This window comes from Paralichthys olivaceus, chromosome 11 (genome assembly GCF_024713975.1).
Source record: "Paralichthys olivaceus isolate ysfri-2021 chromosome 11, ASM2471397v2, whole genome shotgun sequence".
Taxonomy (NCBI): domain Eukaryota; kingdom Metazoa; phylum Chordata; class Actinopteri; order Pleuronectiformes; family Paralichthyidae; genus Paralichthys; species Paralichthys olivaceus.
Genome location: NC_091103.1, coordinates 3,610,487 through 3,630,548, shown reverse-complemented (window position 1 = coordinate 3,630,548; position 20,062 = coordinate 3,610,487). Strand labels below are relative to the sequence as shown.

The 20,062-nt window shown below is 41.4% G+C and overlaps 2 protein-coding genes across 5 annotated transcripts in view; one reads left to right on the top strand and one right to left on the bottom strand.

Moving 5' to 3' along the window:
• Positions 1–116: 116 nt before the first annotated feature.
• On the bottom strand, positions 117–4,333 carry LOC138412109 (uncharacterized). 3 transcript variants are annotated; one of them, XM_069535077.1, is made up of 5 exons: positions 4,191–4,333; positions 2,183–2,299; positions 1,916–2,024; positions 1,533–1,584; positions 117–657 (listed from the first exon to the last, which is right to left on the bottom strand). In XM_069535077.1, exons 2-5 carry the CDS (start codon positions 2,282–2,284, stop codon positions 513–515), a joined length of 408 nt encoding a protein of 135 aa, XP_069391178.1. In that variant the 5' UTR covers positions 2,285–2,299; positions 4,191–4,333; the 3' UTR covers positions 117–512. The 3 variants fall into 3 exon arrangements, with proteins under 3 accessions (XP_069391178.1, XP_069391177.1, XP_069391179.1); XM_069535076.1 differs by having other exon boundaries at positions 2,183–2,296; positions 4,191–4,327; XM_069535078.1 differs by lacking the exon at positions 4,191–4,333 and adding an exon at positions 3,853–3,996.
• A 1,832-nt stretch (positions 4,334–6,165) lies between these two features.
• sorl1 (sortilin-related receptor, L(DLR class) A repeats containing) overlaps positions 6,166–20,062 on the top strand; it is a 53,106-nt gene continuing 39,209 nt past the window's right edge. Inside the window, exons 1-4 of one of the 2 annotated variants that reach the window (XM_069535074.1) lie at positions 6,166–6,537; positions 17,715–17,831; positions 18,806–18,940; positions 19,602–19,763. In XM_069535074.1, coding sequence (XP_069391175.1) covers positions 6,217–6,537; positions 17,715–17,831; positions 18,806–18,940; positions 19,602–19,763 — 735 coding nt within the window. In that variant the 5' untranslated portion in view covers positions 6,166–6,216. The remainder of the gene's footprint in view (positions 6,538–17,714; positions 17,832–18,805; positions 18,941–19,601; positions 19,764–20,062) is intronic. The other variant, XM_069535075.1, reaches the window with a different exon arrangement.

Here is a 20,062-nt window from a genome sequence, read left to right as displayed (position 1 = left end):
CTCCGGTCATTCGTTCCATTTGTCCTTTTCTATTTGGTGTAAATGTGTGTTGGTGGAGAGGACTTTCCTCTCAAGCCCCCTATCTATTAGCTTTCAATGATGACAACACATAAACATGTTTTTTACTTCATAGGCACTTTATTAACAGTAATAAACACATTGTGAATCCTAAACTTTAAGTACACTTAATACAAGCGTAAGAACAGCATTATACTACACATCACAGAATGTAAGCTTTGTGTGAAGAGTCAATAGTGACACTGAGATCACTTGTGTTGAGATTAGAGAGAATAAATAATTCTATTCAAAATGAGATTCTTATTTAACTCAATAAACTCCCAACAGTAAACATATTATTTTATTATCTAAGTTATACTAGACTGTATGGATGCATGACACACTGTATATGTATATTTGAACTGCAGAGGGCACATATACAGTACACAACTATACACAAAAGAAAACTACTCCTCAGTAAAATAGACTGGTAACATGTAGTTGACAGGTCGTGATTAACGCTGCAGTTGATCAGAGATCCGAGCTAAAGTTTGACTCAGGTGGTTTTTCTTCTCTTTCAGGTAGGACTCGAGGTTTCGAGCTTCGGTCACAATATCCTGCAGTTTTTTCATCTGTGCAGTATCTGCTGCAGCTCTCTCACTGAAACAAACCCCAAACGGTGGGTTACACTTAAAAAGGAATAGCTGAAGATCACTGTTACAGAGCTCGTGATTCATTTGCTGATGCAGTACATGAGGAAACGAATCTTGCAGCAATATTCAGTGACTAAACAATGTGTAGTGACTTTTGGGGAAGAGAAATCTAGAATACTTACAAAAAAAAACAATAACCAAAGGTCAACTTATTACTAACATAATAATCACAGCAATCGAAGAAATTGTCAACAAAAATTGTGGCAACCCACTCAACCTCTTTCCACAAACCTGAGCTGGTGCCTCTGTTAACTATGAGCTATCACCCACATTCACACGACCCGATGTTACTAATCACTGTGATCACAATAATAAATCATCTAAAAAACAATGACAAATGAAAATACCAGGATTTCTCATAGTATTACTACAAAAATAAATTCCTAGTACTACTACTTTTAAGGCTCTTACAATGTGGTTGTTGGTCTAGCAAGTGAAAAAATATGACTTGTTTGTGGTGTGGCTGTGAAAAGTTTGGGGATCACAGAAGTTGTTAGAATTAGACCTCGACTTTATTCACCACATCTTTCTCTCCTCAGCAGGAAGTGCTGAAACCTTTATCTATAGCAGAGCATTTCAAATAGAAAGACTGAATTTGAGTTATTAGTATGCAGCTTTCTTCTCCTTGACTTTATTCCCAAATACAAACCAGCCCCTCACCAGAATATGTATGTTTTCCTTCATTTATCCTTCACTGTCAGCAGTTTTCAGACGAAGCGCTCATAACTCTTAAATTCTCGAGTATTTAAGCGTACTGAATATTTATTGTTTATTAGTAGACAACAGAAGGAATTCAGATTAAGTTGATAAAATATGACCTACCCTAACACCTCAGCAAATTGTGAAAGCAGCTTGTTGATCTGTCTACCTGCACCTGCAAGGAGAAAAGATGAAACATTCATAAAACTTTACTTGCCATTTCATTCCACTTCATTATATGATCATTTTACCTTTTTGTATAATTATTTTAAATGTTTTATTCATGTGAGTTGAGGTGTGGCCACTGGTCCGCAGTTCAAAATTACACCCCTCAGTCAAATCTTGACGATGTGATTCTGAATACTTCAATCTCTACTTGTTTTACACCTCTCATAGGAAACACAACCTCCTGTGACCTGCGGCTTGTGTCAGTAGCAGTGAGAAACCAGTTTGATGCTTCTTTCATTTGTTTGGTAAACACAGTTACTGAAAGACGTTGCACATACCTGCAGTTGTAGCCGCAACTAAACATGGTGACTCTAAAGAGGATGGTGTAGCAGGAGGTCTTTTCTTTTTTGGTGGAGATTTGTCTCGATTTTCAGGTGTACGTTCCATCTGTCGTAAAGAAGAGATTAGATCGTTTGAAAGATATTGTTTTAATGCAACTATCTATCAAACTGTCTGTCTGTTTTTCCACAACATATTCATCTGAAATTAATAAAGTATTTTTCTCTCCTGAATGTTTTATTAGCATTAAGAACTGATACTCGTACCTCTTGGGATGTTGTCTGTTTGGGGCCTGTGCTGTCGTTTGCTACCCTCTTGTGAAATGCTGGTGGAATTGTTTTTTCTGCCACTGGTGTTGTTTCTTTCATTGTGTTGTAGTGCTACTGCAAATATGACATTAAATACACATAACAGCCATTTGTTAGTGTCTCAGTACCATCACACAGTGTTACAATATACAGTAGTTAGCACACAATGGGCCTATGCAGCAAATCTTTAATATTTATTTTCTTTAATATATCTTTAAAATATAACAACTGGCTACTGCCAATGGGCCCAGCTCATGGTTGGGAGTACACACTGTTGTTATTGTGCTGCCTTTGCTTTTGTAACTGTTGATCTGGTTACTCCGAGTCAAAATCAGCTTTACTGTCAATTTCTTCCATGTGTATGGGACATAGATGGAATCAAAATACTGCTCCTCTCAGACGCCCGGTGTAAACACACATAAACACAAGCAAATAAGAGCTACAACACAACAAATAAGAGCTACAACACAGCAAATAAGAGCTAAAACACAACAAATAAGAGCTACAACACAACAAATAAGAGCTAAAACACAACAAATAAGAGCTACAACACAACAAATAAGAGCTAAAACACAACAAATAAGAGCTAAAACACAACAAGAGAGTTAAAACACAGCAATACGAGCTACAACACAACAAATAAGAGCTACAACACAACAAATAAGAGCTACAACACAACAAATAAGAGCTAAAACACAACAAGAGAGCTAAAACACAACAAATAAGAGCTACAACACAGCAAATAAGAGCTACAACACAGCAAATAAGAGCTACAACACAACAAATAAGAGCTACAACACAACAAATAAGAGCTAAAACACAACAAGAGAGTTAAAACACAGCAATAAGAGCTACAACACAACAAATAAGAGCTAAAACACAACAAGAGAGCTAAAACACAACAAATAAGAGCTACAACACAGCAAATAAGAGCTACAACACAGCAAATAAGAGCTACAACACAACAAATAAGAGCTAAAACACAACAAGAGAGCTACAACACAAGCAATAAGAGCTAAAACACAACAAGAGAGCTAAAACACAGCAAATAAGAGTTAAAACACAGCAATTAGAGCTACAACACAACAAATAAGAGCTAAAACACAACAAGAGAGCTAAAACACAGCAATAAGAGCTAAAACACAACAAATAAGAGCTAAAACACAACAAATAAGAGCTAAAACACAGCAATTAGAGCTACAACACAACAAATAAGAGCTAAAACACAACAAATAAGAGCTAAAACACAGCAATTAGAGCTACAACACAACAAATAAGAGCTAAAACACAGCAATAAGAGCTAAAACACAGCAAATAAGAGCTAAAACACAACAAGTAAGAGCTAAAAAAAATCACACTGTAAGGATACAATGCGCAGGTGATAAAAGCTGTAAATAGTTCATGGATGTGCACAAATGTTCAAATAATGTTTCGTCCACAGAATGAGAATTAGCAGCAACTCAAAGTGTTGTGTTGATCTGGTTACTGGTTCTTCTTCTGGGACCTGGCTCCATAATGTCAGCCTCTCGGTCAGAGGCTTCATGGTGAACGGTTGAATGCTGACATGTTGCCGTTGGCTCACATGTGGAACAAGATCATGTTTCTCTCTGGTTTGGCGTCTGTCTTACTTTTTTTGTTTCAGAGTTACAACAACACCACCGCTGCTGCTGGTGTTTGGTGTGTTAAACGCATCCACACGCGGCCACCGGACCGACTTCACCCACAGTCGAGCTGCTTGAACCGGCGAACACGAAGCTGGCAGCAAGTGCCAACGTTGAATGCTAAAGTTAGCAGGTATGCTAAGTTAGCAGGTATGCTAACCGCCAAATTACCTGCCACAAGTGAGCAAACACACGTTAACTGACGTCACCGCACAACTACGACACTGTGTGTGTGTGTGTGTGTGTGTGTGTGTGTGTGTGTGTGTGTGTGTGTGACGGAGCTTCAGTGTCTCGTGTTCCTTCACCTCAAGCATCGATTGATCATCAGTCACTGAACAAATCACCGCTGATCACAACGATCGATTATCGATCCGGGAGCGCGCCCCCAGCAACGCTCGTGCACAAGCTTCAGTTTGCTCAGGTGCTGCATTCAGGGCTTCTCGTAAATTCAGGCTTTGTGCAGGAGCAGGTGAACGATCCCCGGTGACCGATGGATCCGTGTGTCTGATTGATGAGCTTACAGAACGCACAGTGACCGTATTTCAATTGTTTGTGTGATACATGTGTGAGCGATATTCAACTTTGGCATAATTTCTGTTCTCGCTTGCATGTTTATCCACAGCTTGAGATACCGAGATACAAGAACTCGATGATGAACCACGTGTTGGTTGTCGATGTGGTCGACTGTTGATTAAGGATGCTGAGGATTTTCATCAATATTAGAGGAGGTAAACAATATAGACTTGTGAGTCCAGTAAACACAACCTCAGGTGACAGACATGATATTTTGACCTGTCATAGCATGGAGGACGCAGGTGATACATCCATGCATTATCTAAACCGCTTGTCCTTCGGGAGCTGCAGGGGCGGTTTGAGCCAATCCCAGCTGACATCGAGTGAGAAGGTTGTTACTCCCTGGACAGGTCGACATGTTATACTCGTTTTATTATGGCTCAGTTCCTTCAAGGGCCCCTGGGAGCCGTGCTACTGAGCCAGCATGCACAATACCAGGCTCCTGGAAGTGGCTCCTGGTAAATGGTCTGAATTCATGTCAATGTCTGCAGTAAACGAATGGCAGTGTGAAACGAACACATTTCGACAGCCAGTGTCTGTGATGTCACAAACCTAAGAAACCAATCCTGTAATTCTTCTCAACTGCAGGTGGCGCTGTGGAGACAGGGAGCAGGGGTAGGACCAGTTTTGCATATTCATAAATCCCAGGCGTGAAGGAAGGTGTAGAATAACATTTCGCTGGAATATTAACTTCTGTTTGTGACATTTATTTTTGATTTGTTCTACTCATTTATATTTCATACAGCATGTCACAGAAATTATAAGATGGCTGTCTTGTCTCTGAATAAACCATTAAAATATACAATGCTCATCTTTTGAACAGTGGAGATAGTTTGGTGTATCAGACAACACTGATTATAGTGTTCGTTACACAGGGTTAGGGTTTGGGGACAGACTTGTTATATATTACATGACATTTCAAACTAAAATGTCAAACTACACATTATATGAATTTAAGTTTGATTTGAATTACTTATTTAATGATATAAATCGGGGAGAAAGGTCCTGATTGACTTGCATTTGGTTGACCTGTGGCTCCATCTCACAAACTGGAAATACTGTAGTGCGGATCGTTGATCGCGGTGGTGGATCGTGATCGTGGATCATGATGGTGGACCATGGATCGTGTTGGCGGCTGATCGTGAACTATGACGACAACAAGACTGCTTGATATATAATACGCCTACTCACATACTCCACCATTAACGACAATAACGTCTCCATTTCAGTTAATTGCTGCTGATCTCTGTCTGACGTTTACTTACGCATAAATAATTTAAACACTGACACACCTTCTCGTTATGTTACAAACTGTGTCTTTATCAATGTGGTAAATATTGTGATATTGTTAATAAAATGTGTACAGTCACAGGTGGAGGGTTAAGAACAGAGGATGTCACACCTTGTTAAGCCCTATGAGACAAATTGTGATTTGTGAATATGGGCGATACAATTACAAACTTTCAAATAAGTATGTCTTTTTCACTGCTTATAATCTATTAATGTTGTTGGGGCTGGTGATACACTGATGCATTTGTCTGACATGTGTCTTATTTGCAGGTTTGTGTGTTGCCTTGTCCACTTGAGTGTCCTGATAAAAGACAGAGCTGTGGAGCAGAGGGGACATGCTGATGCTGCTGGGTTGGGGGAGGCTCGTCCTGTCTGAGTCCCCCCCCCCCCCCCCCCCCCTCGGTGTGTGAGTGCAGCAGCCGCCTGTAGAAGGAGCTCTCTCCGCTAATCCACCAAACGTACACAAACATGGCGACATCGCAGGCGGCCAGGATGCAGTCGTCTCTTCGGTGCGCGCTGTATCTGCTCGTCCTCGGGCTCGCTGGGATAAATTCGTCGACCCTCCGCGTCCACCCGGAGCAGCGCCGCATGCTGCCCCAGAACACGGGCTTTTGCACGATAGAGGCTAACGCGGATTCCCCGGACCGAGGCGGAGGTGGCGCCGCGGCGCCAGCGCTGCCCGTGGCCGACCGCGGTACCTCCGAAGGCGGGTCGGACTCGGGTACCTACCCGCAGCATCGAAGCCGCCGGAGCCCCGGTGACCCGGCCATGCCGAAGGTGTACGGACAGGTAATGTAACGCAGCCCCGGCGCTACAGCTGTTCACGTCAGTCGGTCGCGAGGGTTGTGCATTAGAGCTGGCGAGGATGTTCTTTACGCAAATTACGCAAGCCCCACTGTTGTTTTGAAGTCCCATCCTTTCTTTTGCACCTTGTTGTCGCTGTGCTGTGTGGAGGGAGACAGTGTGAGCGTCTCCTCCAGCCTCGCAACAACGAAGCCAGTGGTTGGAACACAAAAGCGTCTCCCCAGTGTTCACCTGGTGTTTCCAGTGCAGCTTGTGCAACGTTACACTTCAGCAAACATGCATTCACATGACTGCCAGCTCCACCTGGTCCCTTCTAATGGAAACCTGTCTCCAGAGGTGGACACCAGGCAGCAGGGTGAGGATGAGGAGGGGAAATGGATGCCCAAGTTCCCAGAAACACTGTGGGGTCGTGTAAAGGCTTCAGGTGTTGTGCTTCCAGGTGTGTTTGTTTGTGTGTTCGCTGGTGAACGACAACAGGAAAGACGTGTTATTGCAATAAGAGCAGTCGCGTTCAGTAGAGGAGAGCACCGAGGGGACAGGTCTGAAGATGCTGTGTCCTCTTATCTCGAGAGGACGAGGAGATGAAACCAAAAGCAAAAGTTTGTGTGAAGAAGCCAGTGTTGATGATATGGAGGTTTGTTAGTGTAGCTGTGCTGAATCATCTCCAACATGCACTGACTCACTGGTTTCTCTTTCTTTCACAAGAAGTTTGTTATTTTGGAGATGCGTAGTTTTTAACGGACAGACCAAAAGTTAAGTCAAGTTGTAAAGTGCAAGTTGTTAATACAAACAAAACAACACATTTGAAATGTTTAAGCTCCAGTGAATGTTGTTTTGGTTACGCTGATAATTAAATCAATAGTTAACTCCATTAAACGGGGAAACATTAGCCTGTTAAGTAACAGCTTCAGTGCTCAGGGCAACTGTTTCATTACAAAGCTCAGGCACCAAAATGAGTCAGAAACCGTTTTTGGTACAAAACCCCACAACTGACCAACAATTAAAACCCAAATCAGCAACTTCTCCCATTTCACAACCTTGATAAATCTGCTAACTCTGGAATTTGAACACTTTCATTTTGTTTGGACACTCACAGGAGACGCATGAGAAAAACGGACACACTGAAAAGGTATAAGCTCCTGCTTTTTTGTTCCTACTACTAGTATAGTTCAAGCACCAAAGACAAGTGACCCCCCCAATTCCCATGATGCATCTCATTGATGTATTTGGCTGTCCCATAACGTAGTTACACAATTTGTAACACAGGCTTCCTCTTTAAGTTCCTCGCCACTACAACCGATATCTGTCAATTGGACTCCTTAGAGGAGGTGAATACGATCCGTGTAGATCTGAAGGGAAGAAGGACATTGACACCTAGAGTGAGTCCAGTGGCAGAACGACACTGTGACATGTAGAACGTAGTTTGTTTGAAAGGTAATCTGATTGTCATTAAACCAAATGTAAATATTCATGTAAGCTCAGGGCGTGTAGCTAAACATTCAGCTAGCTCCGCCTTTTTACATGCAAACGAATGAGACTATAGAGCTCTGCTGGGGTAACAGCTGACTACTGGTTTCAGCCCAGAATGCTGTTTTATAGCATTCACTGTTGCTTCTACTAAAATAGTTATGATAAACAATTTTCATGAGAGTCTATCAGTCAGTCATATCATATCTGTATCAGTCCCGTCCCCTCGTGCCCTATATGAATACATGTGCGCTCTGCCAGGTAAAGAGCGCAGAGTCTCCTTCACTGTTTGATATAATTCAATAATACACATAATATATGGATAATGGCAAAATAACTGACAAAACATAATAAAAACTGCATTGAGTGCACAGACAGGGGCGACCTCAGTAGACAGACTACTTCAGAAAACACAGGGAGGAATTACAAAGTCCATCTTTATTTACATTGTGCTTTTTACGGCGTATTGTAAGACACACTGCAAACAAACAGGCAGAGATGTGACAGTAACAGGCCTCTCTCATATGAAGCCATGTCTTAGCCTCACATGTTCTCTTCAAGTTTATAAATCTGAGAGAACGCTTTTGTATTTATCATATATTGAATATTATATATTGCTTTTTCGCCGTTTACTAGTGTTATAAATCATGTAAATAAACATGATGTAGGCCGACTGAAACCTCCAACAGTCGTATACTGAATGTGATCAAATACATGTTTCTCCGCATCCAACATTTTACATTTCTCCTCAGCAAAGTGATGTTCATTCTTAAATCATACCTGTTTACCGTCCATTAATAATAAATAAGTAATGCATAAGTTTTAATGATTGTTATTTACAAACGTCCACCAGGAATTGGTTTTAAATATTCATGGCTTTTTACAGACTCTGGGCTTAGAGTAACTCCTTTTTCAATACATGTTTACACTCCGCTAGATAAACTATACAAATTGTACAGTGATTTACAATCTGTGAAAATGATGGAATAGTAGCACTGGACTGTGCCAGGATCCATCAACTTTAAAAGCATTTCTCCCCCCAGACGGGCACGACAGAGGTTCATTGTGATCTGACATTTTTTTTAACACTTCTCATCATACAAAAGATCCGTTTTTTGCTGTTGCTTCATGCGCTCTCTCTCTCTCCTTCTCGCTCTCTCACTGGACACGCGTGTTTCTGCGAGAGTTCTGTTATTAGTTGCAGAATAATAGTTTGTCTCCTTCACATGTAAACAGTAACACTGTAAAATGTAGGATTTCTCTGCACAGCAGCTGTTAGCAAAGAAAACAGGGTCGTCAACTCTTGTATTTGAGAATCCATGTTGCATTCTACACTAGCAAAGACCGGTTGTTTTCTTCCAGAAGAGGTTCATGTGATAGGCGCCGGACAAATCAGCAAAGTTTACGTCATGACCGAATCATCAAGCAGTTGTGAGTGTCTACGTCATTGTTTTTAAATGTCTTCGTTTCTCTCTACTATAAAACATGGCCTTGGAGTGAATTTTCAAATTAGAATTTAATAGTATGGATGTAACCTCTCTCTCTTTCTCACCGTATCAAAACATCCATTAAGCTTTTACCCCCCTCAGGGGCTGTATGTGTGAGCGTAGATCCTCCGAAGGTCATGTCTGATAACAGCTATACAGCTCTCAGCAGGTCGGCACACCTCGCTGTGCGTCCGATGCACATGATGGCATACAGAGTGCAGAAAAAAAAATCCTGAAAACATGTTTTTTACTTTGTCATGATTGTTTATTCAGTTATTGTCAGTTCATGTACATTTGGATGAAATCTACAACACGTTGAATTGTGCAAAAAGAAAAGGCAACCTGAACTGGATACTTGATATGTACTCTTTACTTTCATTACAACAGGAAGTTGGAACAAAACACAAGTTCACTTTTACCTCACAATAAATACAGTGTTCTAGCTAACAGGAGCTAACTGGCTAGCTGAAGGGTGACACTGATTAAGTAAAACTAGTCCCTATTATATTGTACATAATTTATTTATATGATTATTCATTTCGTAATGTACTTAAATATTGAACATTTTGGGGTTCCAATACAAACGACCATAGAGTTGAATTGACAGCTGTCTGAGAGAGCGTGAACACAAACTGAGTCATTAAATAAAGGTTGAGGGTGTCTCATTGTGTCATGTGGAACATGTGGCTTTAAAGCTTTAATGTGTAGAATTAAGTGACATCTAGTGGTGAAGTTGCATGTTGCAGATAAACACCCCTCACCCCACCCTCCTGACAGAGAACCTTCAGAACTCAAAGGTGTTTGGTTTGTCCAGTCTGGGCTACTGTAAAAAAAACATGGCTGCCTCCGTAGAGACGACCCTCTCCTGATGTCAATATAAAGTATTTATGTATAAAGGGCTCATTCTAGGTTAAAGAAAACTAGAATGAAACACACTCGTAATCACAAGGATTATTTTATCTTCAATAGATCCCCTTCACCTAAATCTTACACACTGAACCTTGAAGTATAACATGGTTGGCTGAGTTGAATGACTTTGCTTTTTATTTCATTAGCTGTGTTTCCCCTGTTTAGAAATGTTAGAGTGGTGTGAAGGCTCAGCTTGCTGCAGGAGAGGAACCCCCTAATGATAAGTCAAACGGCTTTAATCCTCAGATCTGCTGTTGTTTCACCAGCTGCTGCTGCTGCTGCTTGTTGTTCAGAGACAGTGTCACGGCTATTTCTGGTGTCCTGGTGTTACAATTACCGCTCTTAATCACCATGTGCTTGCACTAATGTGCAGTGTAAATAAACAGTAAGAGGCCACACAGAGACTATGCACAGGTTGTTTTTTTTACAGCACTATTCTGTTCGGATCACACTGCCTCACAATTCATGCCCGGTGTTTGCTGCTATTGATGAATGCTGAAAGGTTGTCACAGTATGGAGAAAGTGCATGACCTGAGCATGTCGTCAGATGTTACAGAGTTTTCTCTGAACCTGCTTCTTGCTGTGGATGACAGCAGCCCTGATGAGAGCTGTGACTCTGAACCAAAACAATCAAGTTACAGAAGAATGAGCTGGGAGATGCTAAAAAGCCCCTGAGGGGAACTGTGGGTGTCTGAAGCCCTGTTCAGACCTGGTATCAACAACCTTCTGATCACAAGTGGACAACGTAAAATACGTCTTTTCACACCTGGCATTAAAATGCGTCATGAGCGTCTCTCTTTTGACCTTTTGTGGTCGGATCTCACTTCCTACTCTATGTGTAAATAAACACAACTGTTAGTTAAAAAAATGAAATTAACTAGTTTTCACCCTGATTGAGTTTGTGTGTGTTGGTGCAAGAGAGAAACAGAGAGCGAGTGGAGTCAGGAGGAACTGAATGAACGAGTGTGTGCAGGCTATGAGGAAAGGTTTTAACAATTTAGTATCAGTCAATATGTGGTGATCTGTGTTGATATTTTCCCGGTGGTGACAAACAAATCAATTTATGGGCACTGAGAAGTGATATATTTAATCTGACCCAGGTCAAATAGGTCAATTGAGAAGTTGACCCTTCATATGTGGCCCAGACTGCTAAAAGAATATGGGCCCATGTGTCCCAGAAGACCTGGATCAGGCACTGCTCACTCAGGACGGTTAGGTCGGAACGGGGTCTGCGATAATTGCAGCCTCCTTTTCAAGTAAAGCAGATATGTGGTAAGAGCATAGTTGATAAAGAAAATGATGATGACAGCACGATGCATGATTTAAAGAATCTGTGTCAAACCTTCACTCCAGTTTTGGGATTGAGTTGGAGACAAAATACAAGAGCAGCACACATATCTTCACAGACTGTGACTGGGTGTCATTGAGTCACAGTTTATGTTTGCAGGTAGAGTGGATGTAAATCCCAACTGAATGACACCACATCACCCAGAGTTGGAGCAGTGTGCGTACAGCAGCATCAATCTCCCGTAAGATGCACGCTTACTCTCTAATCCCTGAATTCGGGCTAGTGGCAAAAAAGATGACCTTGTGTGTGTGTGTGTGTGTGTGTGTGTGTGTGTGTGTGGTTACACAGCACCTACCTCTTACATTTACATTGGTTCTTGACTCTATTGAGTTTGTGCAGTGGCTGTCAGGATGTTTCAAGCGCAGTTTTGTGATGTGAAACAACCTCTGTCCACTTCTCATTCAGCTGTAGAGAAGAACCTGAATATATTATTTACTATCCAGTGCCTCTATTCATCACAATAACAAGCCTTGCTTTAGAGCCTTGTAAACATTCAGTCATACAAACATGGCATTTTTTTCTGTCCTCAAGTTTTATTTTGTTTTTTTAACACTGACTAAACCCTCAATCTGCTGCGACGTTGTGCGGAGGACAGTGAGGTCAGCGAGGACTGTGGCTCAAATCATGAAATCCTCCCTGCAGTCAGAAATACAATGGTGGCTAACGGCACAGGCTAACTCACACATGCAAACTGTGCTCAGCGTCTGGTCAGAGCGCAATCAGCCCTATTTGCCTGCCAGTCCTGCAGAGATGATGTCACTGTTGTGCTGGTCGTGATGTCCCCTCACACCCCCTTGCTGTTGAATAATGGAGAGCTGAGGAGAGGGTGGGGAGGGTGGGGAGGGAAGCTGCTCTGCTCCACTGCAACAAACCAGAGTAATTATGAATTTGTGAAATATTTATCAGAACTATTACAATATATCACTGAAGCCCTCATCAACTGAAGGGGCTGAGCATCACCCGAGAGCAGGTGGTGAGAGTATTCGTAATTCCAATGTATGTTGACTGCTCCCAGGCTATCAGCAATCTCCTATAGCGAGATATAATGATTCCAAATGAATAAAATGACCCAAACCTGGTTGAATCCCAGTCTCCCACATGCCGAAGTGTCCTTGGGCAAGATACTTAACACCAAGTTGCCCCTGACGACTGAGCCAGTAGTGTATGAGTGATGTATGATACAGAAAATGCTGCACATAGATGCACTGCATGAATGTGTGTGAAAGCCGTACTGTAAAGCGCTCTGAGCGGTCAAACACGCTCCATTAAATAGATTGTTTGCTGATTAAAGACCATGATAGAATTGCACATGTCTGCAAATCACTCTCGGGTTAATACCAGACAGCGAGCTCAAGTCCTCCATGCTATAGATTTGGGATGATTCATCGTTGATAGTCATCACAGTGCAGAGCCTGAAAGACTCGGTTGTCTTATAGGGATATCAGGCCAGTTAAACACCAGAGATAAACCAACAAACCAGTGCTCTGATGGTGAAGGGCTTTGTTCTGAATAAGACTGGAAATATACCTGAAAACATCATTCTTGAGGTTTTCCCTTTATATTTAGTTGATAATATATATGTTTTGACATCCCAGTTTGGTTGACCCATCACTCAGCCCTGCTACCATTAGTCACCAACGTTATCAAAGTGCCACAGGGGTGGAAAGGGAGGAGAGGAACGCAGCAGCAGATAGCAATAAAGTAGTCTCAAAAAAAAGAAACTTGCTTTAGAAAGATTTAAATAACTTAATTCTACTGGCTGAATATAATATATATAAGATTATTTTTGGCAAAGAAAGAGTCAGAAATGCAAAGTCTTGAAATAAACTGAATAATTGAACCACTCCTTCAACAACCTGCGTTATTGTTCGTAGTGAGACAACGGGGAAACGACAGACTGTGCATGTGCCTACACTTTCCCAGGAGAGTGTCTACATCACGCCATGATACTGGGTCAACAGTATTGTCTAGAGTTTGTTTTACTGCATTATTGGTGTCCAGGTTTCACATGGAGAAATGTCTGGCATGCATGTCTGGTGTATAGATGACGCTATACAAGACTAATGCTGTATTCCAATAGGCCTGTATCAAGGCCTTTACTCACATGGTCCCATGGCAATTATAATGCTTTGTGAATATTTAATACTGCAAAAACAATTTGGTGGGACTTTAAGCTATACCGTAAATAATCAATATACATTAGTGAGGCTTGCATAACGGATGAAGATGCTTTTGTAATTGTTGTCAGGCAGCCAACTGAAACCCTCGTAGTTAGACAAGTCCGGCAGCTTTTTTTATTTGGATACAAGCATCAATGAGGAATGCAGCCAGTTTCTCAGCAGCATGTAATGGCTTGTTAGTGAAAAGCAAAGTCTGACACAAATAAGCCACGTAAAGTGAAAGAAGATAGTGATGTTTATGTGGAATATCAGATCGAGAGCACTGAAGGCACAGATCGCATGTCTGGGAAATGAGTTCAAAGTGCAGGTCAGGGACGGACCTCAGGCCTCAGTGTTGTTTAAAAGTTCTGGTTGAACAATGATGTTCAATGCTAAAAAAGTAAAGATGGATTAAGTGATGAATGTGTTAAACGCTGCACAACGGTTTGAATACTTACAGGCAACTGTGGAAGGTTTTTACTCCTGCCACTATTTCATCTGTTGTCACTTTTAGATTTCACAATATTCATGTTTGGTCTCAACCTCTTTTCCTTAGCAGTGTTAGTTAGTCCTTCCAGCCCAACATACAAGGAGGCAAACTTCCACTTTGAGGTTAGTTACTCAGATATATTCCAAGTGCACAGTTTCAACATCTTATAGCGACACACTGGTCTTGGTTATAGCTCGAGCTCCTCAGGCTCGACGGCCCTATAGTGTCCTTCTGGAATCTGCCTGGTTTCAAGTAGTTGCATGGACTGGGGTCCTGTTCAAGATTTGTTGGACAGTGTTGCCTCTTTGGATGCTTTCTGATTCTGCACTTTGTGGATTCGCCTGTGTCAGGCTCTAGGCTACGTTAGCCACCACTAGCACAACATATCAGAAATTCTGACAGGACTGTCATCGGCTGAGATGTGTGTTGTTGTGTCTGGAGGCCCCAGGTTCTGAAAAAGAGACAATACATGGAATAAAAACAAGAATATTCCTGGTTTCTTTCTTTAAAGAGCCTGACACTGTTACAGGAATGCAACCTGGTGAAGTGCTCTTTTAAGTGTTGTGACAGTGTTGGACGACTTCCTGCTCTCAGAGATCTTTACTTAGAAAATAAAACTTTGAATTATTAATGAACTGAATTAATGAATTAACCTACATTTGTATAGGTACAATTGTGTTATTCGGCTCAGTCTCATAAAAATGAGTCTGATTGAATCAGTCTCATTAATTATTAACCGTACATTTTGGATTTTTTGAATTAAATATTAAAATAATGGAAGCCGTAGTAAAATTAATGTGTTTGAATTTAGTTTTAATTATATTACAGCCCAATCTATAACACTAATTAAATAACAGAGTGATGGGTGAGAAAGAGAGAGGGAGCATGCATCTGCAGGAAAGGGGTGAGAGAGCATCAACCCCAAGATTCTAATGCTGAAATGTACGTGTACATCTATTTCAACACCTTTTCTTTCTTTTCAATTTCTCCTGCATTGTTTATAATGTTCATAATCAGCTAATGGACACGACAACATTATCTTCCCATAAAACTGGGGCCAGTGGTTATATAAGAAAACATGGTCCTGTCGTCTTTGTTCTGCAGGAAAGGGGTATCTCGGTAAGGTCATGGGAAACAGCACAGGAATTGAAATAATTTAGTGTACCTCTGGGTTTTGTTTAGTATGAATGATTGTACAATGCAGCTTTTTGTGAGTGTTAGATAAACAGACAGAAATGGATCCTAAACACATTTATACAGAGAATTAACACTCACTCAAAGTGGCATGAAGACTGGACAAGCTCGGAATCGAACCATCTCTCTACCTCCTGAGCCAAACCGCCACCGCACAAAGGTTACTTGTTTATTTTGAAATATCAGTGAAGCTCGACTCAGTTAGCAGAACCAGTTGTTTTGTCGTGAATACTGTTGTTATGGTCAACAGCGTCAATGCTTTGATGAGTCTCAGCCGCCAGTTTATTCAAAGTTTATTCATTTGGAACATATCATGTTTCCAAATCTCAGCAAATTAAGCTTTGCACTTTCCTTGGCCATGTGCGGTTCTTAGGATATGTGAGCCAGAGATGAACAAAGAGATTTCATTTTTTTTTCAACATGAATTTGGTAGCAGTAGAGTTTGATACCAAACCCCGAGCAGGGTTTTACGGTACAGAAATAATGCTCCCCGTCACAGTCCTGATGATGAGTGGTCCTTGTTGCACCGGCCTCCATTTTGAGCCACTGCTTACTTGTGAATGGAGCAGTGACTTGCAATGAATGGAGCTTTTGGCAAACAGATCCTCCACAGTCATCAGCATTGTCTTAGATTCATCAGTGATGGTCTGCAGGGCAGCTGGCGCTTTTCTTTTTGCCCGGTCACATCGTGGCCAATGAAGCCTAAAATGAAGAGATTTACAGTTTCAACACCTTGGCCTGACAGACAACCCTGGCTCTGACTGAGGCAGCCCTGAGGGAGACAGAGGAGGCGGAGCACAGGGCTGATTACTGAAGCAAGAGCAGGTTGTTTATCAGGGAAGCTGGCTGCATGACTGCATGACTCATCCTTTGTTGGAAGTCATGTGGGAAAGATAAAACTTGTGTCTTGTTGGTAACTTACAGTCAAATCCTGCATTAATGTTGTTGTTTTCTGGCAACGTCTTGTTATAGAGGAAAAACTCACATCATATTTGAGGCTTTCCATAACATAGAGATGTAAAATTGTCTGAAGTCTAACCCTTAATGATTTCCTACATTTTCAAGAATCACTCAGCCGTCTAACAAAATGCAGCATGTGTTGTTGTTGTATTGGATTATGGATTTTTGAGGGTGGATGTATCTGTGGGTCTCTTTATAAGAGGTGACTACTCGATGCTGGTACAGAATGGAAAATCCAAACCCTGGCCTAGCAGTGCTCACCACACAACCAGCAGCTATGCTTAATGGCTGAAATGTCTTAAAATGAATATTTTATTTAACTCAGTTTTCCTCACACCCTCACATTTTAGTGCTGTCATCTGCATCATTTGTTGTGAGAGTGGACGTTACAAAGCAGAACTGGGTGGAAGGACGTGTCTGAGTGCAGAAAAGGGCTTTGAAGCAAAAAAAAGAGTCCTTTTACAGGCCTGCCTCTCGGAGAATCATCAATAAAAGATAATGCAAGGAAGGCAATGTGGAGATGAGATGGCGAGGTGGTGACAATGAAAAATATGAAATAGCCCATTTCTTCTCATTGATCTATGTGCCCGATGGGAGGTGCACTGAAGGAGGGAGTATGTGTCAGAGCAAGCTGCTGCATTAGCCACCATATACTGTACGTACACGGAATTCTATACATGAAATGTGACCATATGCATAGGCACACAGTGATAGATCTTGATCAGCCAGATGTTTATGTGGCTTGGTTGTGTTCTGTGTTCATCTTTTATGGTTAGCGAATAAAAAGACCAAAACACTGAACTGATCCTTCCAGCGAGTTTTGTTTGTGTGGTTCATTTTTATCTGTCAGAGCTCCGCTGTTGTCCACAGACTATTAACACATCAACGAGCCTCACTATTGCTCTGGGTGACATTTTACTATCTTGTACACACACACACGTACAATTTCTATTCATTATTCTCTAATAATGAATAAAGTTATACTTATATTATAATGTGGTTTTGATGACATCTTAACTGTCACTGTCGTTTTTTCTTTATGGCAAAGATTAATCTTACATTGGTCAGAAGAGAGGTCGTGTGCAGTGTTTCCAAGCTTGCCTTTTCTGTGACATGCATATTTACGTCCACCTGTTTGTGTCCTGCAGGCCAACCTGAATGACTCCCATAACCAGATGGTGGTGCACTGGGCTGGAGAGAAGAGCAACGTCATTGTAGCTTTGGCCCGAGACAGCGCTGGAGCCACCGGGACCAGGACCAGCTCTGTAAGTACCCAATGCAAAAACAAAACAAGTTAGCATGCTTATGTCTCAAAGCTACAGTGGCTACAAGCGCACATTGATCCAAAGCTCTGTTTTTAGCGCTGCAGAACGTGTACGTGGTCACACTTGTCTAACATGTTGCTGGTGATGTTATGATTGTCACATTAATCAAGTTCAAGAAACAGAACATTTCTCTTATTTCTTCCTCTATTTCTGCATCTTTTAAAAGAAAACTCTCTTGCACACCTGAATGTTCTGAATGTCAAGTGCACAGGTGGAGCAGAGACAACTAAAGAAAAGGAGGTAAAACACCTGCACATTGTCTGTAAGAAAGCAGACAGTAGACGGTGTGCAGATGTTTCCTCTATTTCCTCCTCCCCCATCTGAGCTGCTTCCTTCTTCCCCAATTTAATTTGTCGCTGAAATGGTTTCATTATGATGTGTTTGTAACTTTAATACTAGCATCATCTTCATTTTTATTTGAAATTCAAAGAATTGTTCAGTTTAGACCACACATATATAGATGTAACTATAACTTTAAAGCCAAATAGTTTGTCACATTAGGTATTTAAATATTAAATTATGGAACTGCCTCAGCATGTTCAGTCACATACAGTAAATGGGAGGATTTCACATTCTAGAGACAGCAGGGGTTTGTAGTTTGTCCACAAGAAGTAATATAATCATTTCTTTTTCAGTTTAGGACAAGTCATCAAAAGTCAATTTTAAATTCTTCAAATTTTGAAGCTGATTAGATTTTAGAGGTGAAAAGTAAGAGTGACCTCATATGAGTCTGAAAATAAACTTCTTGTAGAAGAAGTTTCTTCTTCTACAACCACAGGGCTGTAATTCTAGTTACTCATCATCTATATCCTTTTGCTGTAAAAATAAATTGTTCAGATCTGATCTACATGCTAAATTCTAGAGCCATGGGATGTGTGTAGGCGCTGATCCCTCTCTGTCTCTATTGTCTCCAGGTCTACGTGTCGTATGATTACGGAACCACTTTCACGCTCGTCTCAGACAAGTTCCAGCTCTCAGGGCCCAAGTTTAAGGAAGGCAGCAAGCAGGTCATCTCCCAGTTCTACCACAGTCCTGCAGACAACAGGAGGGTGAGTCACAGCCCGGGGTCAGTGGTTACAGGCAGACCATGGTGTGCAACATGGTCACGTGCTCCTGGATACTAATTTAGTTCACTTTGGCTAAGGTACCAATGAATTTGTTTGTTGCTACATGTTCTGTCTCCATATCAGAAGTAGACTCCATCTACACTAACACACATGAAAACACATGCTGGTCGTGTGTGTGCCGGTGGAATCAGGAAGCAGATTTGAAGGTGCATGTTAAAAATGTCTGTTCTGTTGTGAGTTCCACAACTTGATGGAAAGTAATACTGAATTGTCTGGCGCGTCCCTCTAAAGATTATTAATAACATAATGCTACCCTACGTCTTTTTAATTTTCCCATTGGTCTGTGGTGATTCGGCCTTAAGTCAGTGAAGCTGCGCTGTGTCCTGATTATGCATCATTGAGAGGTTACTGGGAATACAGTGACACAGCACATTGAAGCCAGCTGAGAGTAGTGGGATTAGCACTGTGCAATTACATCATCAAACTTTGTAATGAGTCTGGGGAATAAACTCCTTGTGTAAGTATCTCGTCTTCCTTCCTAAGAATATTTTTGTCGAATGAGTTTAGAAATGACAGCACGCTGTATTTCTGCCTGAAATGTCTCATGACGTGTGTGTGTGTGTGTGTGTTTCTTCTTCTTCAGTACCTTTTTGTAGACTCCACCAACAACTACCTCTGGAACACGTTTGACTTCTGTAAGGGCGTCCAGGGCTTCTCCCTGCCCTTCAAACCAACAGACCTGCTGCTCCACAGCAGAAGCTCTAACCTGGTGCTGGCCTACGACAGCTCCCACCCAAACAAGCAGGTAAAGACGGCTTCTGTCTTCATGGGAGGAAGTCCAATCTTATTTATAGGTGCACTGTCTTTGTGGAGATATTTATGAAGATGGCTAGACAGACAATATTTTCATTTACAAACATTCTACCAGTCCTATTAACATACCTACATTTATTTGTGTCAGAAAAAGTAAAGTTTCATTGTCTGGTTTCAATGAATTTAATATATTCTGCTCCCTCTGAGCTGCTTTTAAATTTTTCAGCACGGTCTGATTAAGTGCTTTGTGTGGAGTCTGTGGTAACCAGGAGAGGAGATGATTGGTTGCTT